The sequence below is a fragment of the Thunnus thynnus genome, chromosome 16, assembly GCF_963924715.1.
Source record: "Thunnus thynnus chromosome 16, fThuThy2.1, whole genome shotgun sequence".
NCBI classification, from domain to species: Eukaryota; Metazoa; Chordata; class Actinopteri; order Scombriformes; family Scombridae; genus Thunnus; species Thunnus thynnus.
This window is the reverse complement of record NC_089532.1, coordinates 20,576,503-20,603,227: the sequence shown is the minus strand read 5'-3', so window position 1 is coordinate 20,603,227 and position 26,725 is coordinate 20,576,503. Positions and strand designations below refer to the sequence as shown.

General features: G+C 41.7%; 1 protein-coding gene across 4 annotated transcripts in view; it reads left to right on the top strand.

Annotated features, from left to right (window-relative positions):
• Positions 1-26,725, top strand: part of col12a1a (collagen, type XII, alpha 1a) — a 57,907-nt gene that overhangs the window by 13,260 nt on the left and 17,922 nt on the right. For 2 of the 4 annotated variants that reach the window (XM_067615261.1, XM_067615263.1), the window contains exons 14-49: positions 3,381-3,650; positions 5,242-5,508; positions 5,668-5,860; positions 5,958-6,082; positions 7,549-7,698; positions 7,803-7,922; positions 8,112-8,276; positions 8,380-8,526; positions 9,271-9,410; positions 10,199-10,328; positions 11,252-11,397; positions 11,968-12,097; positions 12,386-12,522; positions 13,643-13,772; positions 13,916-14,055; positions 14,296-14,428; positions 14,632-14,652; positions 15,484-15,623; positions 18,189-18,318; positions 18,478-18,617; positions 18,734-18,863; positions 20,779-20,921; positions 22,436-22,565; positions 22,745-22,887; positions 23,099-23,228; positions 23,831-23,950; positions 24,108-24,254; positions 24,383-24,499; positions 24,624-24,776; positions 24,901-24,975; positions 25,066-25,205; positions 25,306-25,429; positions 25,550-25,693; positions 25,909-26,073; positions 26,306-26,344; positions 26,484-26,622. In XM_067615261.1, the coding sequence (XP_067471362.1) occupies positions 3,381-3,650; positions 5,242-5,508; positions 5,668-5,860; positions 5,958-6,082; positions 7,549-7,698; positions 7,803-7,922; positions 8,112-8,276; positions 8,380-8,526; positions 9,271-9,410; positions 10,199-10,328; positions 11,252-11,397; positions 11,968-12,097; positions 12,386-12,522; positions 13,643-13,772; positions 13,916-14,055; positions 14,296-14,428; positions 14,632-14,652; positions 15,484-15,623; positions 18,189-18,318; positions 18,478-18,617; positions 18,734-18,863; positions 20,779-20,921; positions 22,436-22,565; positions 22,745-22,887; positions 23,099-23,228; positions 23,831-23,950; positions 24,108-24,254; positions 24,383-24,499; positions 24,624-24,776; positions 24,901-24,975; positions 25,066-25,205; positions 25,306-25,429; positions 25,550-25,693; positions 25,909-26,073; positions 26,306-26,344; positions 26,484-26,622 (4,993 nt within the window). The remainder of the gene's footprint in view (positions 1-3,380; positions 3,651-5,241; positions 5,509-5,667; positions 5,861-5,957; positions 6,083-7,548; positions 7,699-7,802; positions 7,923-8,111; positions 8,277-8,379; positions 8,527-9,270; positions 9,411-10,198; positions 10,329-11,251; positions 11,398-11,967; positions 12,098-12,385; positions 12,523-13,642; positions 13,773-13,915; positions 14,056-14,295; positions 14,429-14,631; positions 14,653-15,483; positions 15,624-18,188; positions 18,319-18,477; positions 18,618-18,733; positions 18,864-20,778; positions 20,922-22,435; positions 22,566-22,744; positions 22,888-23,098; positions 23,229-23,830; positions 23,951-24,107; positions 24,255-24,382; positions 24,500-24,623; positions 24,777-24,900; positions 24,976-25,065; positions 25,206-25,305; positions 25,430-25,549; positions 25,694-25,908; positions 26,074-26,305; positions 26,345-26,483; positions 26,623-26,725) is intronic. The other 2 variants (XM_067615262.1, XM_067615264.1) reach the window with 2 other exon arrangements.

Here is a 26,725-nt window from a genome sequence, read left to right as displayed (position 1 = left end):
GAAAAGGACCTTTCTTTGAAAAGCAGTTTAAGCCCACGGACACATCAAAGGTATTCATTTCATCATAACGGCAAATGTGGAGTTATTGTTTCTTAATGTCACCTCCTTGTGCTCCTGGCAGTAGTGAGGTCCCCAGTGCTGGGTGTGGTACTGGACATTTATTGCAGACCACAGGGACCTGTGTACTAGATTGAATGTGAAGACTTCGGCTAATACTGTGTCCAATAGAAATAAAATTTCCACTTTGAATACACAACTGGAATAATAAATGTTGTAATGCAAGAATTTGAAGGACATTGTATTTTTGCTGTGTTTTTGTGTTTCCTTTTTTCGCCGTTCCCACATTGCACAAAGGGCTTAGTTTGATTATAGAGTTAGTTCCCACAAGTCGATTCTGTACTGTCATCAACCACACACCCCCACAGGAAAAAGCCCAATGACAAAGCACTTTGTTTAGCTAACTCTATTAGGCTGTCATGACGTCCGCATGCCTCAACACTGATCTCATTGTTTTGAGTGCCACTAGCTTTGAGTGACCCTCTCTGTCAAGTCAATGTAGGCGAGAACTGGAAGAGAGTGGCTCACATAAAGCCATCCCTTGTGGCTAACGGTGGATGGTAGCCAATACAGAAGCCTTGAGTAGGACAGAATTATAACATCCTGAAATGACTAAGGGGGAGTATTGGGAAGATGTCATAGAAAATGCTTAGATGAACACCCTAAATATGGATATTTTTACACAAACACGGCTAAATTATTTACTTCAGAAGAGGGAGTTTTATTCATCATGTGGAAGTTGTTACCTAACAGCTCCTTGAAAGCTGTGTGAGCTGTCTGTCTCGTCTTGGGGAGAACTGTCTGTACATCATCCTCCAGGGTGGAGTGAAGGACAGGCAGAGGCAGAGAAAGAGGACAAGGATGAGTAGAAAAAAGGGTACTCACAAAATGTGAACTAGAATGCTTCAGGGTGGCCTGGTGGATAGAAGGCCCAGCCCATAACTTGAGAGGTCATATGTTCAGCCCCTGAAGCAGACATCTCTCAAATAATTAACTCCTTGCATGACACAGCAAACTGTGTGAGCTCTTGCATGTACCAGAGGGAATTGTCGCATCTTGTTTTGTTTTCCTGTCACACTGACGCCTTTGGCGTGTCAGGCTCTGTCAGTGGCACTACCAGGCTGTTTTTTTCCACCACTCTAAAGGTTCTTTGAGGTAAAAGGCCAAGAGACAGGCAACCTTGGCACATTAACAGTGGGCGCTTCATCTTTGTGGCTCAGATGTGTTCCTTAGTTAACCAAGAGCAATAAAGTAAAGGAAGTTGGAAGTGGGGTGCCAGTGCTGAGATGGCACTTTGAGGGAGTGGTTTTTGAGGGGCTTACAGAAAGAGCAAAGTCTGAGTAAGTCTGAACTTAGTTGAGTTGTTTAACCATCCAATACCAAGGCTGAAGATATACAGTGGTCTAATGGTGTGAGCTATGTAAAATAATTAAGATAATTTTCAGTGCTTCCTGGGTATTTTTGCTCACTTGCTGACTTGCTGGCATTTTGATGTTTTTTACAAGTGCAGTCAGTCATGTATTTAAACTTCAGACATCTTTGGCTGCAGATGTGAAGGTTATGTCAGCACATGCCCTATAGAAAATCTCTTAGTTGATCTTCAGATGTGTATGTGTATAACCCTATCTAACCAAATGTGAAATTGATAAACTATATATATATATATATATATATATACACACACACACACACACACACACACACACACACACACACACACACACACACATATATATATATATATGATATATATATATATATATATATATATACACAATGGGGTTCAAAATCTGAGACCACTTTCCCATTCACTTAAATGAATGAGAAATTAATATACATATGTATATATATATGTTTATGTCACATTCAAACTGACTACATTTCTATGCAGCTTTTGCTAAGTCTGTGGACCATGTGTTTCATGTATGCGTGCTTTACCTCTGCCTGCAGAAGTCATTATCTTGCAATCCTTTCGCTCTTGGTTAAAACACAGCCTGAAAAGTCAGTCAAGTTCATCCTTTCCTGTTTGCTTGGCAAAGACAAACCTTTTGATGTAATGATCCGGGTGTATATAAGTGGCCTTCACTGTTTTCATGGCCTTCCAAAATCTGTAACTCTTCATTAGTTTTGTGGTCGTGGTCATTATTCTTCATATTTGGCCTCAGCTCTCAAGGTGCAGATCGCTGTGCTTGGCAGGCACTGCCGTTGCTGTTACTTCTGTTCAGATCAGTTTCCAGTTCCTCCGTTATGGTTTGATACTGAGAAGGAGTCACAGGGTGACATATAGACACAGTGAATGCCTTTTCCGCTGTATGGTCGCTTAACATTTCCAAATGATCATGCATTGCACTTGTGGCAGATTTGTATTGCATCTCATTCTTTGCAGTTGGCTTTTTTATTAAACCTCGTTTGATGAGGTTTGATGAATGAGGTTTGAAAGACCACCCAGCTTCACTGCTCTGCCTGTGATTATATTGTCATTAGGCACTGGCATGTAGGGGCTTAGGGGCTTGAATCAGGATCAGGATCCCGGAGTTTGTGTGGGAGACTTTGTGTGGCAGCCTATTCTCCTTTGGTAGCTACAGCTCCTCTATGCTACAGCCAGACACAAGTGTTGATAGTCCATCTCATCATGGGCATCCCTCTCAGCCAGGCATGTGTTGGCTGCTCATCAGGAAACACCACCACAAAATTCCCTCCACTGTATTTCAGTGCCTCTCTCCTTTCATGATCATCTTTCAGGAAAAGTGAGTGAGGGAGAGAAAGGCAGAGCGCAACATCTGCAATTGTAGCAAACACACTTTTGTGGATCATGTTTCCTCTGTTTCAATGGAAAGTGCTGCCGAGAGAGGCGCTGGGGATATGCGATTTGTGATTAGTTTTGCAGAGATTTTTCCAGCAGTCTCTGATTATGAAGGGAGAAAATCGGGTTGTTCAAGCAGATCCTGAGGGGTTAAAGCGGAGACAGATGAGTGATTGTTGGTGATTTTATCGCCGGGGTTGTTCATTTTGTCCATTCTCTGTCTCACTCACTTCCTCAAACCTCCATATATCTGCATTAGATATCAACACCACCTGGACAAAACCATCAGTGGGTTGGTGCTCCCTGAGGCATTTTTGTACCTTTGCACTAACACCATCATCTTAGTCCTATTATTATGCACCTGACAGAATTAAAACAAAGAAAAAACAGAGAAATTTCTTTAGGTTAACAAAAGTAAATCTGAAGCACTACTTATTTTCAGTTTCCATTTAGTTATGCACAGGCCGATGTAATACGTCTACCTCTGTTTCTAATGCTGTTTCTTCTCATTTTTCCACAGAACTTGGTTCACCCAGAGACTTGGTGACCAAAGACGTCACTGACACCAGTTTTGCTGTGTCTTGGACTGCGGCCCCGGGAAATGTTCGTCAGTACCGGATCAGGTGGAAGTCTCTCTACACTGATGAGACTGGAGAAAAGACTATACCAGGAGACACCACAACCACAGTCCTGGAGAGTCTAACCCCAGAGACACGTTATCAGGTCTCAGTGTTTGCTGTTTATGGCCGTGGAGAGGGCCAGCCTTTGGTTGGAGAGGAAACCACAGATAGTAAGTTACTTTAGCTGCTTTATCTCTCCTACCGTAGACTTACTCCCTTATCCTTCACTTCTCTCCCTCTTTCAACATCTGTTCCCTTCTTTCTTTTTTTCTTCGTTTTTTCTTAGGCTCCTCTCTTCTGGTTTCACACTTCTGTACTTTGTTTTTTGAGTTTTTGGATGTCTTGTCGTAGTTACCTAGAAAGTGTACAGCTAGGTAAGTGTGATGTAACTCTATAAAAGCACTATAACCACAAAGGGACAGCTGTTCTGTTTTCTGTTTTGTGTGGTGTGTAACTGTTAAGATGATCACGTTAAAAGCCAAGAATGCAGGTCTAGACTTTCTTGTCATAAACACATCTTAAGCCTTAAAATTTCATACGCTTGTTAAGTTAGAAATAGAATTTAGTAGATCATCACTGAGATATCTGGGTCAGTGACGCAGGTTTAAAAATGATCCAGGAAACACATTTTCATTGTGAGTCCCAATTGGTGTTATGTAGAAATGGATCTGTCAGCAACAATTACAGCCCATTATTTTGAGTTGAGTGATATCGTCATAGCATTCACTTGCACCATTTAGAGGGCCACAGAGACACTTTTGTAATCACATATAGTCTTTGCGTGCACATCTTAAAGAGTGTGCATGTGTGTTATATGTATGTACAGAGATAACGTAATGTACAGCACACCTGCACCCGGTTTCATGGGAGATACAAGATAGATACCAGCCTTGTTAGACTACAGTCATGGTTGGATTAGAAAAGCATATTGAGCGGAAACTCGCATCAATTGGGAGGGAATTTGTCCACCAGTCAAATGGAATGTGCTAAAGGAAAAAAAAATATTTCCAACCATCATTAGTGTTTATTGATTCTGGCAAGCAGGGAAGGTGGTATATGCACCAAACACAACCACGAGGCAGCTTTGTAGACTTAAATGTTCACTTTGCTCATTCCTTCCTTTACTTTGCACCCACTATCTGTTGCTTTTCTTGTGCTCCACAGAAATCACAGGTCTCTTTGGGCTGAACCACACACGGCAAACTTGGATGCGCTGCTTTTTTCCGTTAATAAAAGTCCTTCTGAAGTAGAACGTTCTAAATATTTTCCTCAGCTCGTTTCGAAGCCTCTGACAATTCACACTTGCCCTTCCTGCTCTGAAAATAAGAAACACTCTGTGGACACACAATGGAAAAACGATGAAAGAGAAACTATGGGTTTGCTCAAATTCACGAGGCACCTAAGCCTGGCTCCCAAACCCACCAACTAAACACGATCAATCATGTAGATTCAGGCCTGTTTAATGTATACTTCTGAAAATCAGAAATATTTTGGTGGGTTTGTATTCGCATGTGGAAACTGAGCAGATATCCGGATGAAAGACTGCGAGGTAGCCAAGCGTGTTACTGTTTAGTTTACTTACCAGCAGGAAAGCCATGCTGCTTATATTTCCAAAGGTATATTGAAAACATAGGCAGTTAAACACACATTTAGCACAGATTCTCATCTGAACAAGGCCCAAAGTCTACATTTTCCACCAGACTATACATTCATCATTTTTCCTCTTTTAACCTTTATTCCTTTTTTTTCTCTTTCTTGCAGTTTCAGCCGCTAGCAGAAAAATTGTTGTCTCTGATGAGACGGAGAAGACCATGAAGGTCACATGGAAACCGGCACCTGGAAATGTAGTCAACTACCGTGTTACTTATAAACCACAGTCAGGAGGGCGCCAGCTAGCAGCCAAGGTTCCTGGTGGGAATACCTCCACTGTGCTGAGACGTCTTTCTCACCTCACCACCTACGACATCACTGTTCTGCCAGTCTATCGTTCCGGAGAAGGGAAAGCAAGGCAAGGAGAAGGAACAACACGTACGTTGGTCTATCATTTACCACTCCACAATAGTACTTTTTTTATGTTTGACTATCCATTAAAAACTCAACCATAACCATCTCAAGAAATATAACAGTATATGTACATCATTCAGTATTGTCCTATTTAGTCCATCTTTGCATTTCTCTCCTTTCAAGTGTCACCATACAAAGGTCCAAGGAACCTCCAGACCTCAGAACCTACCAAGACGAGTTTCCGTGTAACCTGGGACCATGCTCCTGGTGATGTTAAGGGTTACAAAGTCACTTTCCACCCCGTAGAGAATGAAATTGACCTGGGAGAACTCCTGGTTGGCCCCTATGACAACACTGTAGTGCTAGAGGAGCTCAGGTGTGTCTTCAGGCTGATGTAGTATATATTTCTGGCTTTTTACTCTGTAATATATCATGTAGAAAAATTCTGAAAATCATTTATTTTTGGTCTACAGAGCTGGTACCAAATACTCAGTGAATGTGTTTGGTATGTTTGATGGAGGAGAGAGTATGCCATTGGCTGGAGAGGAGAAAACCACACTCTCTGATGCACCTGAGCCTCCTCCTTTTGCGCCACCAGGTAAAGTTACCCAATATTCTACTATATTTTACAATAAAACCCACATATACTGTAGGAGAAAATATTGTAAGAATAGCAGAGGAACATTCTGGATGTTCAAACTAATTAGCATGTTTAATGAAAAGCATATACAAAGAGCTGACATGGTTTTAGTCATTCCATTATTCCACCTCTCATCACCAATAAGGCAGTGTTTCCAGTATGTTATGTCTCTGGGCAGCAACAGTCAAACATTGGAGTCTGTATCACACAGTAAATTTTTGCTTAGGAACATACACTCTAAACCCATGCCCCATAAAAGCTAAAAAGTTTCTCTAGATGACTTTCCTCAAAGCTAATTGTCTCACGAAATAACAGATGTAATGGCAATTCCATCTGTCTGCTGCCCTTTCTTGCTTTCTTCATGGTGTCACACTGGGCTTCCGCTTTTTATTTTAAATCCAAGTACAGCCAGTGTAGATTTGAGCCATAAGCGTATAATCTGTTTGCAGTTATAAAATGTTTTACTACCTCGTGAGTCAGAGTGCAGCAGACAGCAAGTGTGAGAAGAGGAAAACTGTTGTGTTTGCTGGAAGGAACTTGAAAGGTCAGCTTGACCATTCAGCTGCAGGTCCGGTGCTATTAAGGAGGCAGACGCAAATACAGTGACAGCTCCCCACTCTTGTACCACTTTTACCTTTATCATTATATATTATAATTTATTTTTTTGACTACAGTATATACCTGTTTTAGTCCCTAGCTCTCTCCTTGTCTCTGTATCTCATTGTAAGCTTCACAAGGGGGTTGAGGTTTTTTTTTTTTTGGAGGGGGGGGGGGCGGAATGACCAGTCTGTAAATCAAATATGTAACCTGTTTTCAGTTGCAGACAGCGGCAGTTAGTGCAACATCTGCCTATTCCAGTTGCACATCTGCAGCCCTCTTTTAGGTGCCGAGGATCAGATGCATTCCTCCTCATCACACAGGTGTTGGAAAACAAGATCTGAATATTACCCTGCTGCTATGAAGGGCACAGGAATCTCTCCCTTGAAGGCCTTTGATATGTCACGGGCCATTAAAGGCATATTCTACTGATTTGCCCCTGGGACTAGCACACGGATCCAACCAAGAGAAATACTGCCTCGACATGCCACAACACAAGAAGACGATAATTATAACACCTGGAAAATAAAAGTTCACCGATGAAACTTCCTCAAAAATGCAGAAATGGTGTAATACTGTACCACTTGCTCATGAAGATGTTGATTTTTAGGAAAATTGTTTGGATGTCATTTAATTTTGTTCAGTTTTATGTCATGAACCCTTCTCTCTTTCTTTCCTTCACCTCTCACACCTCTTTGAGCACCTCGGCTCTTACATCATTATAATTCACCCTACACACCATTTTTGTGTACATGACATTTGAACATGGAACTATATCTCATATTCGCTTTTGTCCAATCATGACATTACATTTTTTGCCCTCTCAGGTGTGATGTGTAAGACCACAGCACAGGCTGACATTGTGCTGTTGGTTGATGGCTCCTGGAGTATTGGGCGTCTCAACTTCAAGACCATTCGTGCCTTCATCGCCCGTATGGTGGGAGTCTTTGACATTGGCCCCGAAAGGGTCCAAATTGGTGGGTCTAGCCAGAATAAGCACAATTAAAGTAACTGGTCATTGTTAATAAAAGCAAAAAATGTGTCTGTGCATTAGTCTAATAAAGGTTTTTGGTGTCTTCAGGTCTTGCTCAGTACAGTGGAGACCCTAAGACTGAATGGCACTTGGACGCACATAGAACTCGGGACTCTCTCCTGGATGCTGTGGCTAACCTGCCCTACAAAGGAGGAAACACCTTGACTGGTACTTAAATTTATATATTTATGTACAAACACAAAACACAGTAGGATGATTTATATTGTGTTTCTAAAATTTTACCCTTGTGTATTTTTCTGCCATTTCTTGCCGGAATCATTTCTTGCCCCAGAGAGTCATTTGAAAACTGGAGGTTGCATTTGGGATGAAAAATGAACATCCATGTCTTCATTGCAGGTCTGGCTTTGAACTACATCCTCCAGAACAATTTCAAAGAGAATGTTGGGATGCGGCCCAAGGCTCGCAAGATTGGTGTGTTGATCACTGACGGCAAGTCCCAGGATGATGTCATTGGCAACTCTCAGAACTTGCGTGATCAGGGCATTGAGCTCTATGCCATCGGTAAGCAGAGAGCAGTTCAAAAAAATATTGCTTTGCCAGACTCACTGTATGAAATAGAATTCTCAAACTACTAATGACCATTGACTTCATTCTTGCTCCTAAGGTGTCAAAAATGCTGATGAGTTTGAGTTGAGGTCCATTGCTACTGATCCGGATGATATTCACATGTACAACGTGGCTGACTTCTCCTTCCTGTTGGACATTGTGGACAATCTTACTGACAACCTCTGTAACAGTGTGAAGGGACCAGGTGTGTATGAGTTTACAGAGTATGTACTTCACTGAGTGATCAAAGTGAAGGAAGCAATGAAGAAGAGTGCTCTGGATTGCAAGGCAGATGTCTACTTTACAAATAAAAATGATAGTAATAACCATGTATAGTCTAAGCCGACTGCTCCATTACCAAAGTTAATAAGTAGTATAAACATAGTGTAGAGCATCGCAGGCAGTTACATGTCTGGCCCACCATGGAAGACAACACTAGAAGCAGAGAACCAGCCAACCCATTGGTAGTTATTGCAGATATGTTATTTTTTTTCTTCCCCTAATATTCTTACTACCTCCCTGGAATAGGAAATCATCTGCTCCTTAATCAAATTCCAGAGCTTTGATTGGATACTATAGGGGAAGTTCTTGGGGAAGTTGTGAGTTTACATTCTTAATATGTACTGTGCTGTGTACTTGGTTTTGTTAGGACTTGTTTCTACAGAGGCATGCTATGTTTTAATTTGTTCCCATGTGTTGTTTTTGTTCCACTCTTTCCAATAAAATATAACTTTTATCAAAAAAATGGTGAATATTAAACAGTAACAATGAAGTTTACTAGAATGCGCCAGTGGTGGGTTTTGAAAACCTTTGTTACTTCTTAATCAATGATTACCAGTCTAACATAAAGGAAGGAAACAACTAGGCATACTGTTGCACGATGATGTATAATGTTCACTGTGATGGACCATATTATAATCATTCTCTTTCTATGCTTATGCTTGAAAAGGAGGTGCACCCGATGCACCCACTAATCTGATAACATCAGAGGTGACTCACCAGTCATTCCGAGCCACATGGACAGCCCCTGAAGGCCCAGTGGAAAAGTACCGTGTTGAGTACATGACTATGTCTGGGAGCCCACTACAGGTATACCTGCCATACACCAAAAACATCTCTACTGTCAATAATTCAATCACACTAACATCTTTAGTAAGTGTAACACATCTCCCTGTGTGGTTGTTGAGTGGATGTTGGCTTAAATGTATCCTGACCCACTGTTTCTGAGTCTAATGGGAATCTCCACTCAAACTTCTATTTCCAGCCTCCTGTTTGTGTTGGCCTCTTGCTGTATGGGTGTCTAATTATATTATGATCTGACATAGGGCAAGGAAACAAAAACACACAGCTCTCAGTTTAGAGGAGTAGAAAGCAAATATTGACTCCAGGAGTGATAGCTCTATTGGCCGGCAGGGTCTTGGCTCCACAATGTGTGGAATAGATGCATTTTGGTGTCTGAATCTAATTACATGTAGGATATGTTTGTTTTTGTCCAGCTCCCATGGTTTTGTTTGACAGTGAACATAGTGGACAAGGTTTTATTTTTGTTTATGGATCTGAAATTGAAGCACATGCTGACTTTTCCTCAAGTCAAGATTTGTCCGGAGGGTTTTCTGGTTTTAATTGGGAAGATTTACAAAATGCTCAAGTCAATTCTGTACTGTAAACACACTGAGCTTGATATATATATTGTTTTGACACTAAACTGATAATTGATGTATGGTAAAACAACCTTGGTACGTGTTTCAATAAAGGTTTTTGACTCACTAGTGAAATACTTCAGCAATGAAGGCTTTGCAAAAAAAACCCCCAAAAATCAAGAATCTGAGAGAAGATTCCTTTAGCTGCTTTCCTCTAACTATTCCTTCTGTTATTAGGTGTTGGTGGATGGTACTGAGAACACAGTGGTTCTCCAGAAGCTCAACCCTCTGACAGAGTACCTGGTCAATGTCTACTCAGTGGTGGGAGAGGACAGCAGCGAGCCCCTAAAAGGAACTGAGACCACACGTATGTCTTCTCTTTCTGTTTTTTTGGCTTACTTCTTGGCCCGAGGTCCACTTTTAAAGATCCATGTATGGTACAAATTGCCAGAGGGAATGTAAACCATCTAAGCACAAATTACAAACAGATTACACACAACACTATTGGCTGATTTAGCTTTGATCACTGGTCGTAAATTTGACCATATTATGTTTAATGAAAGAAGCATTCTCTGATACTTAGAAGCTGTTCCACATTAGGTAACCAAGATGAATGCGGTTGTCAGAGAACAGCAGTCTCAACTTCAGCAGGCTCTCACGCACTAATGAACTTCTAGCCTTTAATTTTATGAAGAGCATTTCCTTTTGAGTCAGCCGTCATAAATGAATCTTTCTGGCTCAGTTGCATAAAGCATATTAACTGCTCTCAGTGACTGTGATTCCTGTGTGGTCATTCAAAAGGTAATATATATGTCTTTGTCTTGTTTATAAAACCATATGTGGCTGCAGAGAGATAGCAAAAGTAAATCTTAATGGAATGCAAATTCAGTGGCAATTTAAATGATTACACTGGGGTTCAAGCACAATCTGGACTTCTTTGTTTGTTTCTTTTAAGTTGCTGTTAATTGCTGTTTTATTAGCGCTCTCTACAATAGCAGAGTTTTAATAGCATTATATTGTATCTATAAAAGCGCATATAAAACTGCACTGATCGTTGAGTGTTTGCAGTGTGAATGGCACACAAAAAGGCCTGAGAAGCTCTCTCTGCAATCAAAGAAACAGGCAAAGAGAAATGTGTGTGTCTACATATCCCTGTGAGCATGTATGTATATTTGGATGTTCTGTCTGTGTCACATGTGTGCCAGTATGTATATGCATTCACAAATGTAGGAAATCATTATAGCGTCACTTAATTACTGTTGCCTTTCACATCACTGCCTGGTTATCCAGTGCCCCTGAGTGCTGTGAGGAGGATGTACATTTATGATGAGCAGACCACTACCATGCGAGTGAGATGGGAGGAAGCGGATGGTGCTACAGGCTACATGCTGCTCTACAGTGCCATCAATGCCACCCAACCCACTGCTGAACAGGAGGTAGGAGTCATTCTGAGAATGCTGAGAACACAGCGTGAGTGAATGAAAGGGCATGCAGCCAGTCAGCTGTGGACATGACAGATGTGGACGAGGAATAAATTACCACATGCACATGTGTTTATGGGTGGACACAAACGCACATTCTTGCATGGACTCATATGGACCGAGCACACACACACACATTGCTTAACACTAGAAGTGACCAAATACTTCAACTTACCATCAGCAGTTTTTGACAAAATACAGATGTCACACAGTGAAATAACATTTTACAAAGCTACCAGTGTTTGCCTCATCATTCAGCAGACAAGGACAAAGGGAAAATACAGAGGAACATTGTTAGTCACAAAGGGGTGGGTGCACCATGAGCTCACTTGGCCAAGGGAACATCATCATTTGTTCATGAGGTGTCAAACCCAGTGGGTCAAAACCGGATTCGGCAGATGCGCTGCAACGGAATATATTTTCCATTGTTCTTATCCAAATGTCTCTATCTATGTCACTGAGGAGTCCCTTTCATCCGCTTCCCCTCTGACCGTATGTTGTTTGTTTGGTCTGGTCCCCCTGCAGATCAGAGTGGGAGGAGATACAACTGACGTCCAGCTGGTGAAATTACTCCCCAACACAGCCTACACACTTTCCCTCTTCGCCCTGCATGGAGAGTCAGCTAGTGAACCACTTACCCAGCAGGGAGTTACACGTATGTAGTAGCTGAATAACAATTTTATTTCAATATTGCAGCACCTATTTCATGAAACTGATCTAGCTTAGTGTTAGTGATGATATCAGACTAGAAGCTACATGCACCTTTGCCCCAAGGTGAGGTCAGTTAATAAACAACATGAACAACCATGTCTCTCAATATGCAGTGTGTCTACCTTATGGACAGAAAGTCTACTGGGGACTACTGTGGACTCAGCATCTTCTTATTTATGCCTAACTATAATCTTGTTCTGAAACTAACACTAACCTTTGGTCCCTTGTTCAGTCCCCCGGCCTCCCGCGGGCGAACTGAGGGTTGATGATGTCACCCACAGCACCATGAGGCTTATTTGGGATGCTGCTCCTGGTCCTGTTCGCAAGTACCTTGTCACCTACAAGCCTGAGGATGGAGAGGCTAGGGAGGTGAGTTTGGTTCCAATCTTTAGCTTTCTCTGGCATTACATACACCATGGAATACATGTATGCAAGATGTTAGCAACCAATACTTTCACCAATCCTATTCTTATGTGTTTCTCATGGACTTGCATTGAGTTTGTTGTCTGTTTGAGCCATTAGATTTGATGGTGACAAATTTATATTGATATTTTTAACTGATCCCTCAATATATTGGCTTAGACAACATAATGGAGACTGCAGCTGGTTGTGTGGACATTGGAGAACGTTCTGGAGTCCAATGAAAAGATTATGAAACTATACGAACATGGTTTTGCAGGGGTCAAGGGGTGGTCATGGTGGTGTGGATTGGATGGATACTTTATGGTTGCATGTCCCCTTTTGGGAGTTCTTGGCCTACAGCAGCGAACTCTGTGGTCGGCTGTTTTCTACTTCCTTAGCTATAAACCAGGTGGAGGTGATCCTAAAAGCTCTTCTGTTGGAAACACACATGTGAAAGTGACTCATGGGCTGAGGATTCGATTGTCAAAAATGTAGTGCGTGGGGAGGAAGAGCCTGCTGCCCAGAAAGTAGCAGAATATTTTACTGACCTTATGGATCATGTGATAGAACCCAATAAGTGACAGCATGCCACTCACAACATAGATGGCAAGACAAAGTCCCTTTATGGTTCAAATAAAGTGTCTGTTGAGACTTATAAATAAAATGAAAATGCAAAAGCTCAGGCAAACATAGAGCAACTGTGTTTTCAAGTTAATGGATATTCAGAATGAATTCCTCAAGTTCAGTTTCTTGAGGTTCAGCTAATAAAACTAAATGGAATAACGAGCAATAAAAACAGTATTGTATTTCCTATAACTATTCCAGATGTTTGGTCAAATTTTGTAGCTTTTTATGTTTGTTGAGTGTCTGTCTTGTTTGTTTCTGTATACCTCAGTTTTTTACCTTCAGGTCAAGTTTCCAACCAGTCTTACTAGGTGTGCAGATCTGCTGTTGCCAGTATTTCTGGAAACAGAATTGAAATTTTGCAAGATTTGGCAAAATGTGAAAATTCATTCAGAAAGCTCTTTATATTTGTGTTGATTTTGTGCAAAGATATTTAACAGTTGTGTTCAATTGTGTTCTACAGCTGGAAGTGGGAGAAAGTGTGACCAACAGACAACTGGACAACCTGATCTCACAGACTGAGTATGGCCTGGCAGTTACTCCGATCTATGATGAGGGTCCTGGACAGCCTATGTTGGGAACAGCAACCACTGGTAAGAATGAAAATCCATCATCATTACAATGACACTTGTGATAATGGCACTTGCCTCGTTTGCTTGATTCTTACTGAGATAGAGAACACACCGATCAAAGACATTAGTTTGGTTGTCTTAACTTCCTTCCTTCTAATCTGTAGGTGTGGTTCCTTCCCCGAAGAACCTGCGATTCTCAGAGGTTACCCAGACCAGCTTTAGAGCCACCTGGGAGCATGGAGCCCCTGACGTGGCTCTGTACCGCATTGGCTGGGCTAAGAGTGGAGACAGAAACTTCCAATACGTAAGAGAAAAACAGCTGTCCAAGATGTTTACATTTCTAATAAATCATGTATGTATTTCTTGATGACTCTTACAGAAATGCTTTGAAAAAGACTTACAGAACATCTAGAAAACAGATTTTTGCACCAATCCAATTATAATCACTCTAATATGGATCTTATGTTGCTTGTCTTTGGTTTGTATTGGCTACATTTTTTGTCAAGCACCTTCCCATATGCTGTGTTTGTGTTTTCCTCATCAGGCCATTCTGAACAGTGATGAGACAACCCACGTCCTGGAGAACCTGGAGCCAGACACTCCCTATGATGTGTCTGTGACTGCAATCTATCCAGATGAATCAGAGAGCGAGGACCTGCTAGGCACTGAGAGGACATGTAAGATGAACACCCCCAGCAGCTCTGCGATGACAACTTAACTATCACTTCAGTTAACGCTGTTTTGCTTCAGTTGCTTGAAAGAATCTTGACCAAAGGCTAGACGAATTGTTAACCCTTTGATTTTACCTTCTGGAAATATGCTGAGTGAAACATTAAGTAAAGGGTGTGCCCATTATACCTTTCTATTTCTGCCTCTGTAGTGTCCATGAGAGGTGGTCCAAGTAAGTATATGTGTGGTAACGCAAGAGGATGCTTTTTCTTTCAAGTGGTGAAAGCATGTTTTGTATTTTTGCCCAATCATCAGCCCTGTTGTTCATTGGTCAACCATCATTACATCATCAAGCAAGGCACTTAACCCATCCACTGCTCCAGTGGTGCTGTGTTGCAGCTGATACAGCCAGTTATATTGAGTGTTTGTCTGTCTTTGTCTGTGTTTGTCTCACTGTCTGTGCCATTCATCCCAATGCTGTTCATGAGTTTGTTCTTAGTCAAAATGGCTGAAGATGGATTTCAAATATGCATGCCCTGCAACAAAGGGATGTTTATCCCTATATTTGAAGGCCTTCCCATCCTCCATCCATCCATCATCCATCCATCCATCCATCCATTCATCTATCCATCCATTGCATTTATTGATGCATTTATCAGTTCATCCATTAATCACCTTCCCATCAATCCATTGCTGTTGATGAGAATCCATCCCTGCTTCAGAAAAGACAAAATCCCTGAGTTGGATTGTCTTTTCTTCTTTAAAGCTGCAATCCTTGATAAAAATCAGTGACAGAGTAGAGTTGCTTTGTTCTACCATAAGCTGAAACAAGTACATCACAATTAGTGAATTAACCTATATTTTTATAACAAATGCGTAACTCTCAGTCAAATATAAAAAATCTTTGACATACTGAGGTAGTCATCTTAACATGAGCTGACCAGTATATCAAGGACTGCATCTTTAAAAGATATTTTTGAGGAAATCCATGGAGCAACTTCTCTTACTACATGTAATGGATATACATATTGACATGGTTGTAATTTTCATATGCCTTTTCCAGCACCTAATGCACCTCCCACCAATTTGGTTGTGTTCAACGAAACAACCACCAGTCTGAACACCAGGTGGACTCCACCCCCAGGCCGTGTCCAGAACTACAAAATTACTTATGTCCCAACCTCTGGAGGCAGGAGCCAGAGTGTAAGTCACACAACAGACCAACCAACATATACACCAATACACAGGGTGTACTTGATTGAAGACTGAAGGTTTAGTTAAGCTTTAAAATATTAGCTACTTACTCCTTACTCTTAATGCTAACATTACTTAGACAAACTGTGGTTCATGGCTCCTTGAGCTTTAACTCAATCAGTGGATTTATTTTTTCCTCCAGAGCAGCTTTGCCTCCAAGAAATATATGTGCATAGCTAGAACTCTGCCACTGGTATTGCATTATTATAGTTCATACTAAGTCAAACCTCTTATTTTGTTGTTTGGAAATGGCATCATTGATATGGTAAAAACCCTTCCTAGTTTTTCTCAACATTTCCCGACACTGCAGACTGTGTGTCACGGGTCATGCATTTTTGGCAGTCAAGCCTTTTTGGATGACATTTTAATTTTTGGTTTGAATTTACTGTCAGACATTTCTCATTGCTTCCACAAGCAAGACTTACAAGGGAGGCTAAATGGTGCTTATGCACAAGCTCATACACAAGGATGCAGACTGATACCCACACTGATAAGTTGCGAAACAACCCCTGAAATCATTATTAAGTGTTCCAACCAACTTTTGTAAAAATACTCCCTCCTCACTACTTGGCATTTATGGGATGTGAGGAGTTGTTTAAAGGTCCAGTGTGTAGAATTTAGTGGCATCTAGTGATGCAGACTTGGCAGAAATGGAATATAATATTCATAAGTATGTTTTAATTAGAGTATAATCACATGAAAATAAGAATCGTTGTGTTTTTGTTACCTTAGAATGAATCCTTTATATCTACATAGGGAGGAGGTCCCCCTCTATGGAGGCCGCCATGTTGCACTGCCATGTTTCTACAGTAGCCCAGAACTAACAAACCAAACACTGGCTCTAGAGAGAGGCTTGTGTTTTTCGTGAGTTTTGTGGCCACCATAGGTTACACACCTACACGCTTGGAAGGGGAGGGTGAGGGGAAAGGTATTCAGTTGGTTGCAGCCTAACCGCTAGATGCCACTAAATTCTATACACTGGACCTTCAAGAGAGAACTATAAAATTTAAATACTGTAAAAAGTTCATGACACATTTTGAGGGCGGATAATTTAACAGCTCTATGGGGAGACTCTGAACAGATACTTGAGAGATTAAACATTCATCTGCACTATGATGTGATGGATTCACTTGCACTGTGTGCTATTTGGCCATCTGCAAGTTGCGTGTGTGTGTGTGTAAATGGAAAATAGAATGCACTTGCCCAGCCAGGTCAGTGTTTGTGTCATGAGAGAGTACTCTGCCACAGGAGTCATATATTATACAGTAGATGTGTTTAAAGTGCTGCACAAAACTATTTGTGCTCACAAACCCAACTATTAGTTCACTGTTTTTTACCTGTTTAAGTACACCACAGATGGCATCCAACATTTGTCACTCTGAAGAAAATTATACTTTCCTTATAATTTACCCTGTCAGACGTTTTGTGAGAAATACAGCTTTAACTCAGCTGGTTTTACTTACATCACTTGTTGACCATAAGTTTCCCTTTTAACACAAGTTGGAATGTTTTCATCTTTAGCACTTGATGAAATTTAGTTGCGCTGATTGCCTGGGTGATATCACGTTGGGTTGATGGAAAACTGGAAGCTAACCAGCAAACATCGGCCAAGTGGTCTTGGTTCACTGTTAGGATAGCCCAGGGAGTGTTGCATTATTTTGTCTGGGGCAACAAGACTGTTTTTGGAAATATCTTATGCACATTCTGCACTTATGTACAAGAAAGCTATCACAGTGCCAAATGATTAAAAACCTATTTCGTTATGTTTTCTTTTTCTTTGCTGATAAAAGATTCAGCCGTTTAGTTGGGAAAGCTTCAGAGAGCTCTACAATGATTATAGAAATCCACAAAAGAGTAAAGCAGATGTAAACATACAGGCACATACAGTATCATAATTAAATCCATATACAAACACACTCTCATAGCTCCATGTCCTCTCTCCTTATAACTTAAGCCAAAAGAACTGTAGTAAATTCATCACCAGTCATGACTGTTATGATAAGACATCCGACTGCTTCAGTCATCAGAGTAGAAATTTACCTTGGCCAGTGGACTGTGTATTAATCATGTCCAAAAACACTCAAAACATTCCTCCTCTGATATATTGACAGTCTAATATTTTGTAGGTAGAATTCTTTCCATCGGGTTATTGACATCAATTTAAGGAACCCATTGAGAGTTGTTAAACTCTTTATCCCATCTTAGAAACAGATCAAATATCTTTTCCTTCAGCGGATACTAGAGTTGCAAATGGTTGTTTTTAAAGATATTGCAAGACAGATATATATTGTAGTCAATTATTGAAGAAAATGCAACAACTTTCCAAGTTAATATCTATCCTGCTGAACTAGTCAGCTATTGTTTGAGAAATTAAATCCATCATGTCAACATTAAATATGATCACCCTGGGTATGCAAACATTGGACAGCATCAGTGACTGATTTAACAGTCATTTTTTATTTGTTGTAATAAAATATAAGCCAAGGTAGTTAACATTTACTTCTCCTCAATTAGACCCAGGTTGGAGGGAAGAAGTCTACTGTCCTGCTTCCCAAGCTGACCCCTGACACTGAATACTCCATCAGCGTGGTGGCGGTCTACGCCCGGGGAGTCAGCAGGGAGCTGAACGGCCTTGGAAAGACCAGTAAGTTGTCTTCCACTTTTGTTGCTCCCAAATGACACATATTAACAATGACATGTATATTAAATGTTGTATGTGTTGTACGTAGTTTACTCATGTACATTTTCTCAGACCATTAGAGCTTACAGACAAGTGTTAAGTGTATCATACCTTTATCTCCAGAGCCTTTGGGTGGTGTTAGGAACCTGCGAGTCATTGACCCTACTACCAGCTCCCTGAATGTCCTATGGGAAGCTGCTGAGGGCAACGTGCGTCAGTATAGGATCTTCTATGTCCCTGCAGCTGGAGGAGAGGAAGAGATGGTAAGCTGTAAAATCACCACAAAATGATTACTGAGTTGCAATCATTGCAATCACAAGAAGGTCACCTCCACTGGCCAGAGCTCAACCTGATGTATGTCTTGCTATACCTCTCTCAGGTACAGGTGTCAGGCAACACATTTAACACTGTGCTGAAGAACCTGCAGTCTGATACTGTCTACACAGTGACTGTGGTTCCTGTCTACACTGCTGGAGAGGGACAACGCATGTCTGAGAACGGCAAAACATGTAAGCATACACTTATATGAACATGAAAGGTGAAAGGAATATACACCTTAGGTGAGCAAGTTACAATGGCGATCTGCAGGGAAGTTTAGATGCAGCTATTAAATCCTTGGAAGACAGCTTTCGGGGTTTAGAATAGGCCATGCAGACTGAGGAAGACTTCTGAGAATGACATACCACATGACAGCGATGGGATTTTTTTTTTTACTAGACCAGGAATCCATTCATGTCTGTCCAGAATGAACTTACTGGCCTTAGCTGCTGGCTTGCTGTTACTGTATGTCAGGGACCTTCAATTAGGCAGCCGGTTATAACTGATTTGTTTCATAGTATCTTCCAAAGCCTTTTAAAATCTATAAGCCAAGCCAAACTGATCAAATGTCATTCATTTCTCAAGAGCAGAATATATGCAATTCACACCTTACATATAAAATGTAACATAAAACATAACATAAAATGACAGTATACAGCTTAGTTTGAACTTTTTCGGATAACACAGATTTTCCAGTTTCTCCCACAGTTTTAAACCACCAACCTCTGCTGGGAATGAGTCAGCATTTTGTGGGGTGATTGCGTAGGAAGGAATTCCTCCGGGTTGGCAACATTATAATGGTGTCTCCTCTCTATTTACCGTAATATTGTCCATTTATAGGTTGGAATGAAGGGTAGTGGTCAGGATAATGGTGTGGCTGGGGAATGGGGGAAGGGATATACTGAGTAATTGGCTCTCCTTTGGGAAAAAGAAACAGAATGGGGTAGAAATGAATGGAGAGCATTATATGTTTTATGGCTCTCAACTTGGCTAAGGTCATCCTCCATGCCTGCTACTGTTACCCCCATTTTCCTCTCTGTAGCAATGGTCCTTGATGATCAGTGGCTTTTTCTTAGACATGTTAACCAAACTCCATATCATCATATCAGTGTCTAACATAAATCCAAACTGCAGTGCTTCAATCTACTCTCATCTTATTGAATTTAAAGAAGGAGCCGCTCTCACTCTTTGAGCTAACATTGTTCAACTGTTTATTGTGCCTTAAAATTCAAAGCAACTTTCTAGGCAACAGGCTTTGGTCTGTGAAACTTTAAAGTACGGAAGCTCTCTCACTGTGTTTTTCCCACTGTGTTTCCCCCCTGCGTTTATGAGGTTATAATGGAGAGCGGCACAAAGCCTCTAAACATCTGCTTTGCCTTTTAGAAGACAAGCTCCACACAGGGCTTCACATACATCTATCTTTTTCATTAACCTTTAGGGCACTAACAGGAAGCGTCCTGTTGACAGAAGTGTTGTTAAATGATGTCTTAAACTTGTCTCTGTTAGTTGCGGGGCAGTATTGTTCACATTTTATGAAATGTACTCAGGTAGTCATTGGATTTTTCTGTCTAGTCTAGACCATGTTTTGTAAACTGAGACAAAGGCAGAATTACAGTACCACTATTTAGGAGATGTCATTTAGACACTAGTGAATCTACTCCATTATGCTGCTTAAGATAAAACCAAAGTATACTGTAACACAAATAAGAATAGGAATATACTTTCAAATATTAGTGCCTGCCTATTTGTGTAGCGGTACTATGGGTATTGTGTATGTGTAATGGTCTGTTTTATCCTTGAATTTACTGTCCGTTCCCCACTTATAAGTACCTGACCTAAACAAGCTGTCTGTTTTTGTCTCCTCTGCCTTATCTCATCCTTTCTCTCCATCTATCCTTCCAATCTATACAAACCACTTATGCTGCTGCCTTCTAACCTCACCCTGTCATCATACTTTACTCTCTGTATAACCATCCTGTCATCACTCTTTTAACTACTCTGCACTCTCTTTTTATTTTACCTTACCCTGACCCTCACCTTTCACTTGCTTATCTGTCTTTCTGCCTTAAACTACCCTCTTAACACCCAACATTCCCGGCTCTGCAGTGGAGCGTAGCCCAGTCAGGAACATCCAGGTTTTCAACCCTACAACAAACACTCTGAATGTTCGCTGGGAACCTGCCACAGGCCCAGTCCAGCAGTACCGGGTGGTCTATGCTCCTCTGACTGGCACCAGACCCTCTGAATCGGTGAGTTTTCATCAGCAAGTGGGAAAAAGTGTAGCATGGCATTTATGCATACAAAAAGAAGACATTTACAGTTGGTGTACCATAGCACCCTTAAATAAAAATATTTTACTTTACTTTGCAAGCAAACATCTCAACACTAATTCCCTTAAAATCATACATCATACACACACATACAAACACTGAATTGACTAAGAACGAGGAGAATCAGAGCACATCTGGGTGGAGGTGTGAGTACATGTGGCCAAAGCAACAACCCATTTTTCACCCGCATTTACGGTATGCCATGTGTCATTAGGAATGAAACAGCCTCATCCTGAAATGTTTAAAGCAAACTATCAGTCTGGTCACCAAATGGTGTGTTTGTACTGCAGTTACTGCCTGTTGAATTCTGTTTAAGTCTTAAACCAAGACTGTGTTCATTAAAGCAGAAATCCGTTAATTGCAACTCCCATTCTCTGCACGGTATGTTGCATCTGGCACCAGTGTGCCCACATCTTCACGTGGAAAGGATTTCTGGGCTGCCTAAAGAATCCACAAACAACTTTGGAAATGTTACTTGACGCTGCATGGTTAGCTCTTTCCAGCATCTGCCAGAAAGCCTGCACCAACAAGACTTTGGTTTCTTCACTGCGACCCGAGTAACATGGTCTTTGAACAGTGAGGAATACTCCAGTTTATTGATAGAGAGGTGCACTTTGCCTTTATCCCTATTCATTAGCACATTTATGGCAGTCTCAAGCCTTTTCCGTGGCTGACGCCAATGATGTGCGTCAGCTGCGATGTGGCATTTTTCAGCCAGCACCATCAAATTTAAAGCCAGATGGAGATTTGTAGCACAAATTACCAGCTTTACCAGTCGTCGTCTGTAATATTATTTTATACTGAGACTCTCAAGCACTTCAGTACATTTTTGACCAGGAGAGATGGGAGCAGACTAAAAATGATGCAATCAAAATAGAGCGAAAACAGACAATGGGACATTTTTGTTGCATTTACATGTAAGCAGATTCACCCTCCCAATTGCTTGTCTAACACTCTTTTTCACGCAACATGCTTTCAATGTAGAGATTCTCGTACCCAAGCATTCATCCCTCCCCCTTCCTTGCTCACTCACAGAGGTTATCACCAGGCCAGAACCCTCGAGGAGCACTGACCTTACTGTGTCCAGCTAACCCACAGACAAAGAGAGAGTGTGGAGGAGGTGGCCCCTGGGTTAAACAGTGGTGCCGGCTGTCAAACCCCCCTAGCACTACCACCTCTCCTCTGAACATCAAAGGAATATTTGGCTCTTCCTTTCACTGAGTGCTGACAGCAAGGGGCTGTTGAGTAAGAGGGAGGCGTTAGAGGGAATGTACAACACAAGCAGCTGTCAGAAGAGAGGGGAAAGGTCTTTGTGTGTGTGTTGGGCAGGGGCTCTGCGTCATGTCTACACACCCATGTTTAAAAAACAACATGTTGCACTGACACTCTCCAAAAAATTTTGACTCCTGAAATGTTTTGGTGTTTCTGTGCAGGTTGTGGTACCAGGGACCACCACCACAGCCCTGCTGCAGCAGCTGCTCCCAAACACTGACTACAATGTTGGAGTGGTTGCCTTGTACAGCGATGGCGAAGGACCCTCTATCAGTGACAGTGGCAAAACACGTAAGAACCTGGGCCAATGTGTTTAAAGACAATGCTTGAGTAGGAAAAATATCCCTATGACCATATCACACCTTTAAGAGTATGAGTGCAGGACTAGTATAAATATTTTAGCAATTAATAACTAGCCTCAGGTGTTGTCCATAGCACATACACGTTTTTCTCTACCTTTCCTCCCTCAGTTCCCCGTAGTGGTCCTAGGAACATGCGTGTATATGACCCCACCACCACAACTCTCTCTGTGAGCTGGGAGCATGCTGAAGGTCCTGTTATGCAGTACCGCATCACTTATGCCCAGACCACAGGAGACCCCATCGAGGAATATGTAAGTATATGTCCACATCATCAATTGTCTTTCTTCAGTCTTTTTAGAGTGACAAATATCCAGTTTTTGAATCACTGTCTTGAGGTCTTGATGAACTGAATCTCATCAATCCAAAATAAAATCACAAATGTATCTTTGTTACTACTAATATGCTCTTGATTTGCTCTGTTATTAATCCGGTTCTTAATGTGATATGCCTTATGTCTTGTAGACTACAGTACCAGGGAACAGAAACAATGTGATCCTGCAGAACCTGGATCCAGACACTCCTTACAATATAAAAGTAACTGCCATCTATGCTGATGGACCAGGAGGAGAGCTGGAGGGAGATGGACGCACAGGTATAAACTGTTAAATCCGTCCAACCACATGGGTGTGTGTGCCTCACTGTGCTGCACTGTATGTGTATCTATTAACCTGATGCAGGGAGCATTTGAGGACGTGAAATTAAGCATACGGTCACCACGTATTAAGGATATAATGCAGTACTGCACACACACATGCAATCTCTAGATTATGGAATACACGGCAGAAAATGTGAATAGACTGATCCATTGATTAGGATCCTGAATCATTGTAGCAAAAGTGGAATAAGTGAAATTCTTGACTTTTCACACAGGCCAAAAGCACCAAGAGTCTTTTCCAGGGAATTATGAACTGGCTGTACTCCAGTCAGGGAGATCTCATGCCTGCAGCGCCGGCCAGTGTCTTGCCTAATTTTGCCCTTCAAACAAAAGAAACCCTATTCCATTTTGTAATAGCACTCCGCTCCTTGAGACGACTTTTATTTTTTTCCCAATTCTTCTGATGTGGTTGCATTTATCATCCACCTCACACAGTGAGATATTTAACTTAAATATCATGATGAGATATTGAGCATCTGCATCCCACTGCAATGAACCCAGCCTGTGTTGACTGTGCTTTACTGTCTTGTTTCCCACAGTGGGTATGCTTGGCCCCAGGAACCTCCGTGTTTCTGATGAGTGGTACACCCGCTTCAGGGTGTCCTGGGACCCCGCCCCCTCCAGGGTTAACGGATACAAGCTTATCTACCAGCCTGAGGGTACGGACTTGTCTTTATGGAGATAGAGTGGTGTTAGTTGCGAGAAAAGAATGTGTGTTTCACATGGTATACTTAATCAAGGAACATTTACCAATACAGTTTCTTTTTAATGCACACACACATGGAGACTTTTTAAAATGTTTATGTGTCCTTTCAGGCTCTGATGAGTCAATGGAGGTGTTTGTTGGAGATGTGACCTCCCACCAACTGCATAACCTGAAACCTGGAACCACCTATGACCTGAAGGTGCTGGCACAGTACAACACAGGCTTCAGTGAACCCCTAGTTGGCCAAGGCACCACATGTAAGTTAATAATGCTATTATTTATTACAGACTTATGTGCACAATTCAAATGCATGATTGCAGTTTTGACTGGCAGATGTTACAACCCATTGTCTTGCAAGTACACTAAGAATGTTTCTTCCCTTTAGTGTACCTGAATGTGACAGACTTGACCACCTACAATGTTGGCTATGACTCCTTCTGCCTCCGATGGGCCCCTCACAGAGCAGCCACCTCCTACAGACTCAAAGTCAATCCTTTTGACAGTGAGTGCATTACTGTTATTTTTAAAGAAGCCTTGTTGAATTTGACTTGGAATTTGTTAGATTATTGCAATATGAATTTGTTTTCTCTCTTCTTCCTTCTCCCACTGCTTTTCTTCCCATCCAGCCTCCAAGAGTGGAGCTCAGGAGATCACTGTCAGAGGCTCAGAGAGCCATTACTGTTTTGATGGCTTGACCCCTGACACTCTCTACAATGCCACTGTGTTCACCCAAACCCCCAACCTAGAGGGACCTGGAGTCAGCATCAAGGAGAGGACATGTAAGATAACATCCTCTGTGTCAGTTTAAACCTAATGTATGACAGGACACAATGAGATTCTCTCACCAGCCACAGAATATTAAGTCACTTTCAATTGTGTGCTTATGTCTCTATTTTATCTCAGTGGTCAAACCCACTGAAGTGCCGACTGAACCTCCCACCCCTCCTCCTCCAGCAACAGTCCCCCCTGCGCTAGATGGTGAGGAGAACTTCAACATTTGTATCTGTCTGCTAAGATAGTAATTCCCGTAGTTTAGCTAAGAATAACATCATTGTACCTGCATCACAGTGTGCAAAGGTGCCAAGGCTGACCTGGTCTTCCTCATTGATGGTTCCTGGAGTATTGGAGATGAGAGCTTCAACAAGGTCATCCAGTTTGTCACAAGCATGACTGGAGCTTTTGATGTCATCAGCCCTGGCGGCATGCAGGTCAGCATAAACCTTGGTGCTGTCTTTAATATTTATTTCTCTGTATATTTGGTAAGGCAGTCATACTCACAGTCTTGACATGTTTGTTCTCTTCGAACAGGTTTCACTTGTGCAGTACAGTGATGATGCCAAGACTGAGTTCAAGCTGAACTCCTACCATGACAAGGGCATAGTGTTATCAGCTTTACAGACTGTCCGCTACAGAGGAGGAAACACCAAGACAGGTACAGCGTTGAAATCAGAGCTGCATCCCTAGCAAAGTGATTGCTCTGAAGAAGATGAATTGCTAAGGTTTGACATTTTCTGTCCTGTCCTCATCCTCTGCATCCTTCTCCTTCACTCAGGCATTGCTCTGAAGCATGTCTATGAGAAGGTATTCACCTCCGACAGTGGTATGAGGCGGAACGTCCCCAAGGTGCTGGTGGTGGTCACAGATGGACGCTCCCAGGATGAGGTCAAGAAGAGTGCTGAAAAACTGCAGCATTCTGGTATGTGTGGAACTTTTAATCATTGTCATGTGTGTTTTGGTTTACATTGTATGCACAATACATATGTACACTATAATAGTGGAACTGTTTTGAATTATCTGAATTTGTGGCAGATTTAATAAACTCCTGTAATAATCCCTACAATCATGAAACTGCTTGTGGTTAATGGAAGCTTCCCAATGCTCTTTGTTTTTGTGTGTGTTTTGCCCCCACAGGATACAGTGTGTTTGTGGTTGGTGTGGCCGATGTGGACATGACAGAGCTGAGACTTATCGGCAGCAAGCCCAGTGAAAGACATGTGTTTGTGGTTGATGACTACGATGCTTTCGCCAAGATCCAAGACAACCTGATCACCTTCATCTGTGAAACGGCCACTTCCAGTAAGACAGAGATTAATGTATCATTAAAACATGATTATAGTTTAGTTTTTACTGTTTTTACTTCTTTTGAATATGATTTTGTAATCTCTATGGTTAGTGCACCTGCAGAGGTAGCAAGAAGTTCACTCATTCACGTAATCTGATCTGCCAGAGGAAATGTATAAACAGAGATCACATTCTTTAAACCTTAATCTGTTTTTCCAACCCCTTATAACATTTCGTCTTGTTTTAGCTTGCCCCCTGATCTACATCAATGGATTCACCACACCTGGTAAGCATACAGCATCACTGTGGAAACACTAATCCCTACAGAGCTTGTTGGCATAACTAAAATGCTATTATGCTGTAGTGTGAGATGGTTTCTCCATTTGTATTTTCATGCTCACAACTCTGTTGTTTATCCCTTCCAGGATTCAGGATGCTGGAGGCTTTCAACATCACAGACCGCACTTTCGCTGGCATGAATGGTGTGTCCATGGAGCCTGGCTCGTTCAACAGCTACATCGCCTACAGGCTGCACAAGGACTCCTTCCTAAACCAGCCCACCAAGTAAGAGCTGAGGCTTAATTGTATTTGTGTGTGTCAATTAGAGGGAGTGTGCATATTCCCAGCCTTATCTCCTGTGCACTATAATGCTGCACAGCCCACAGCC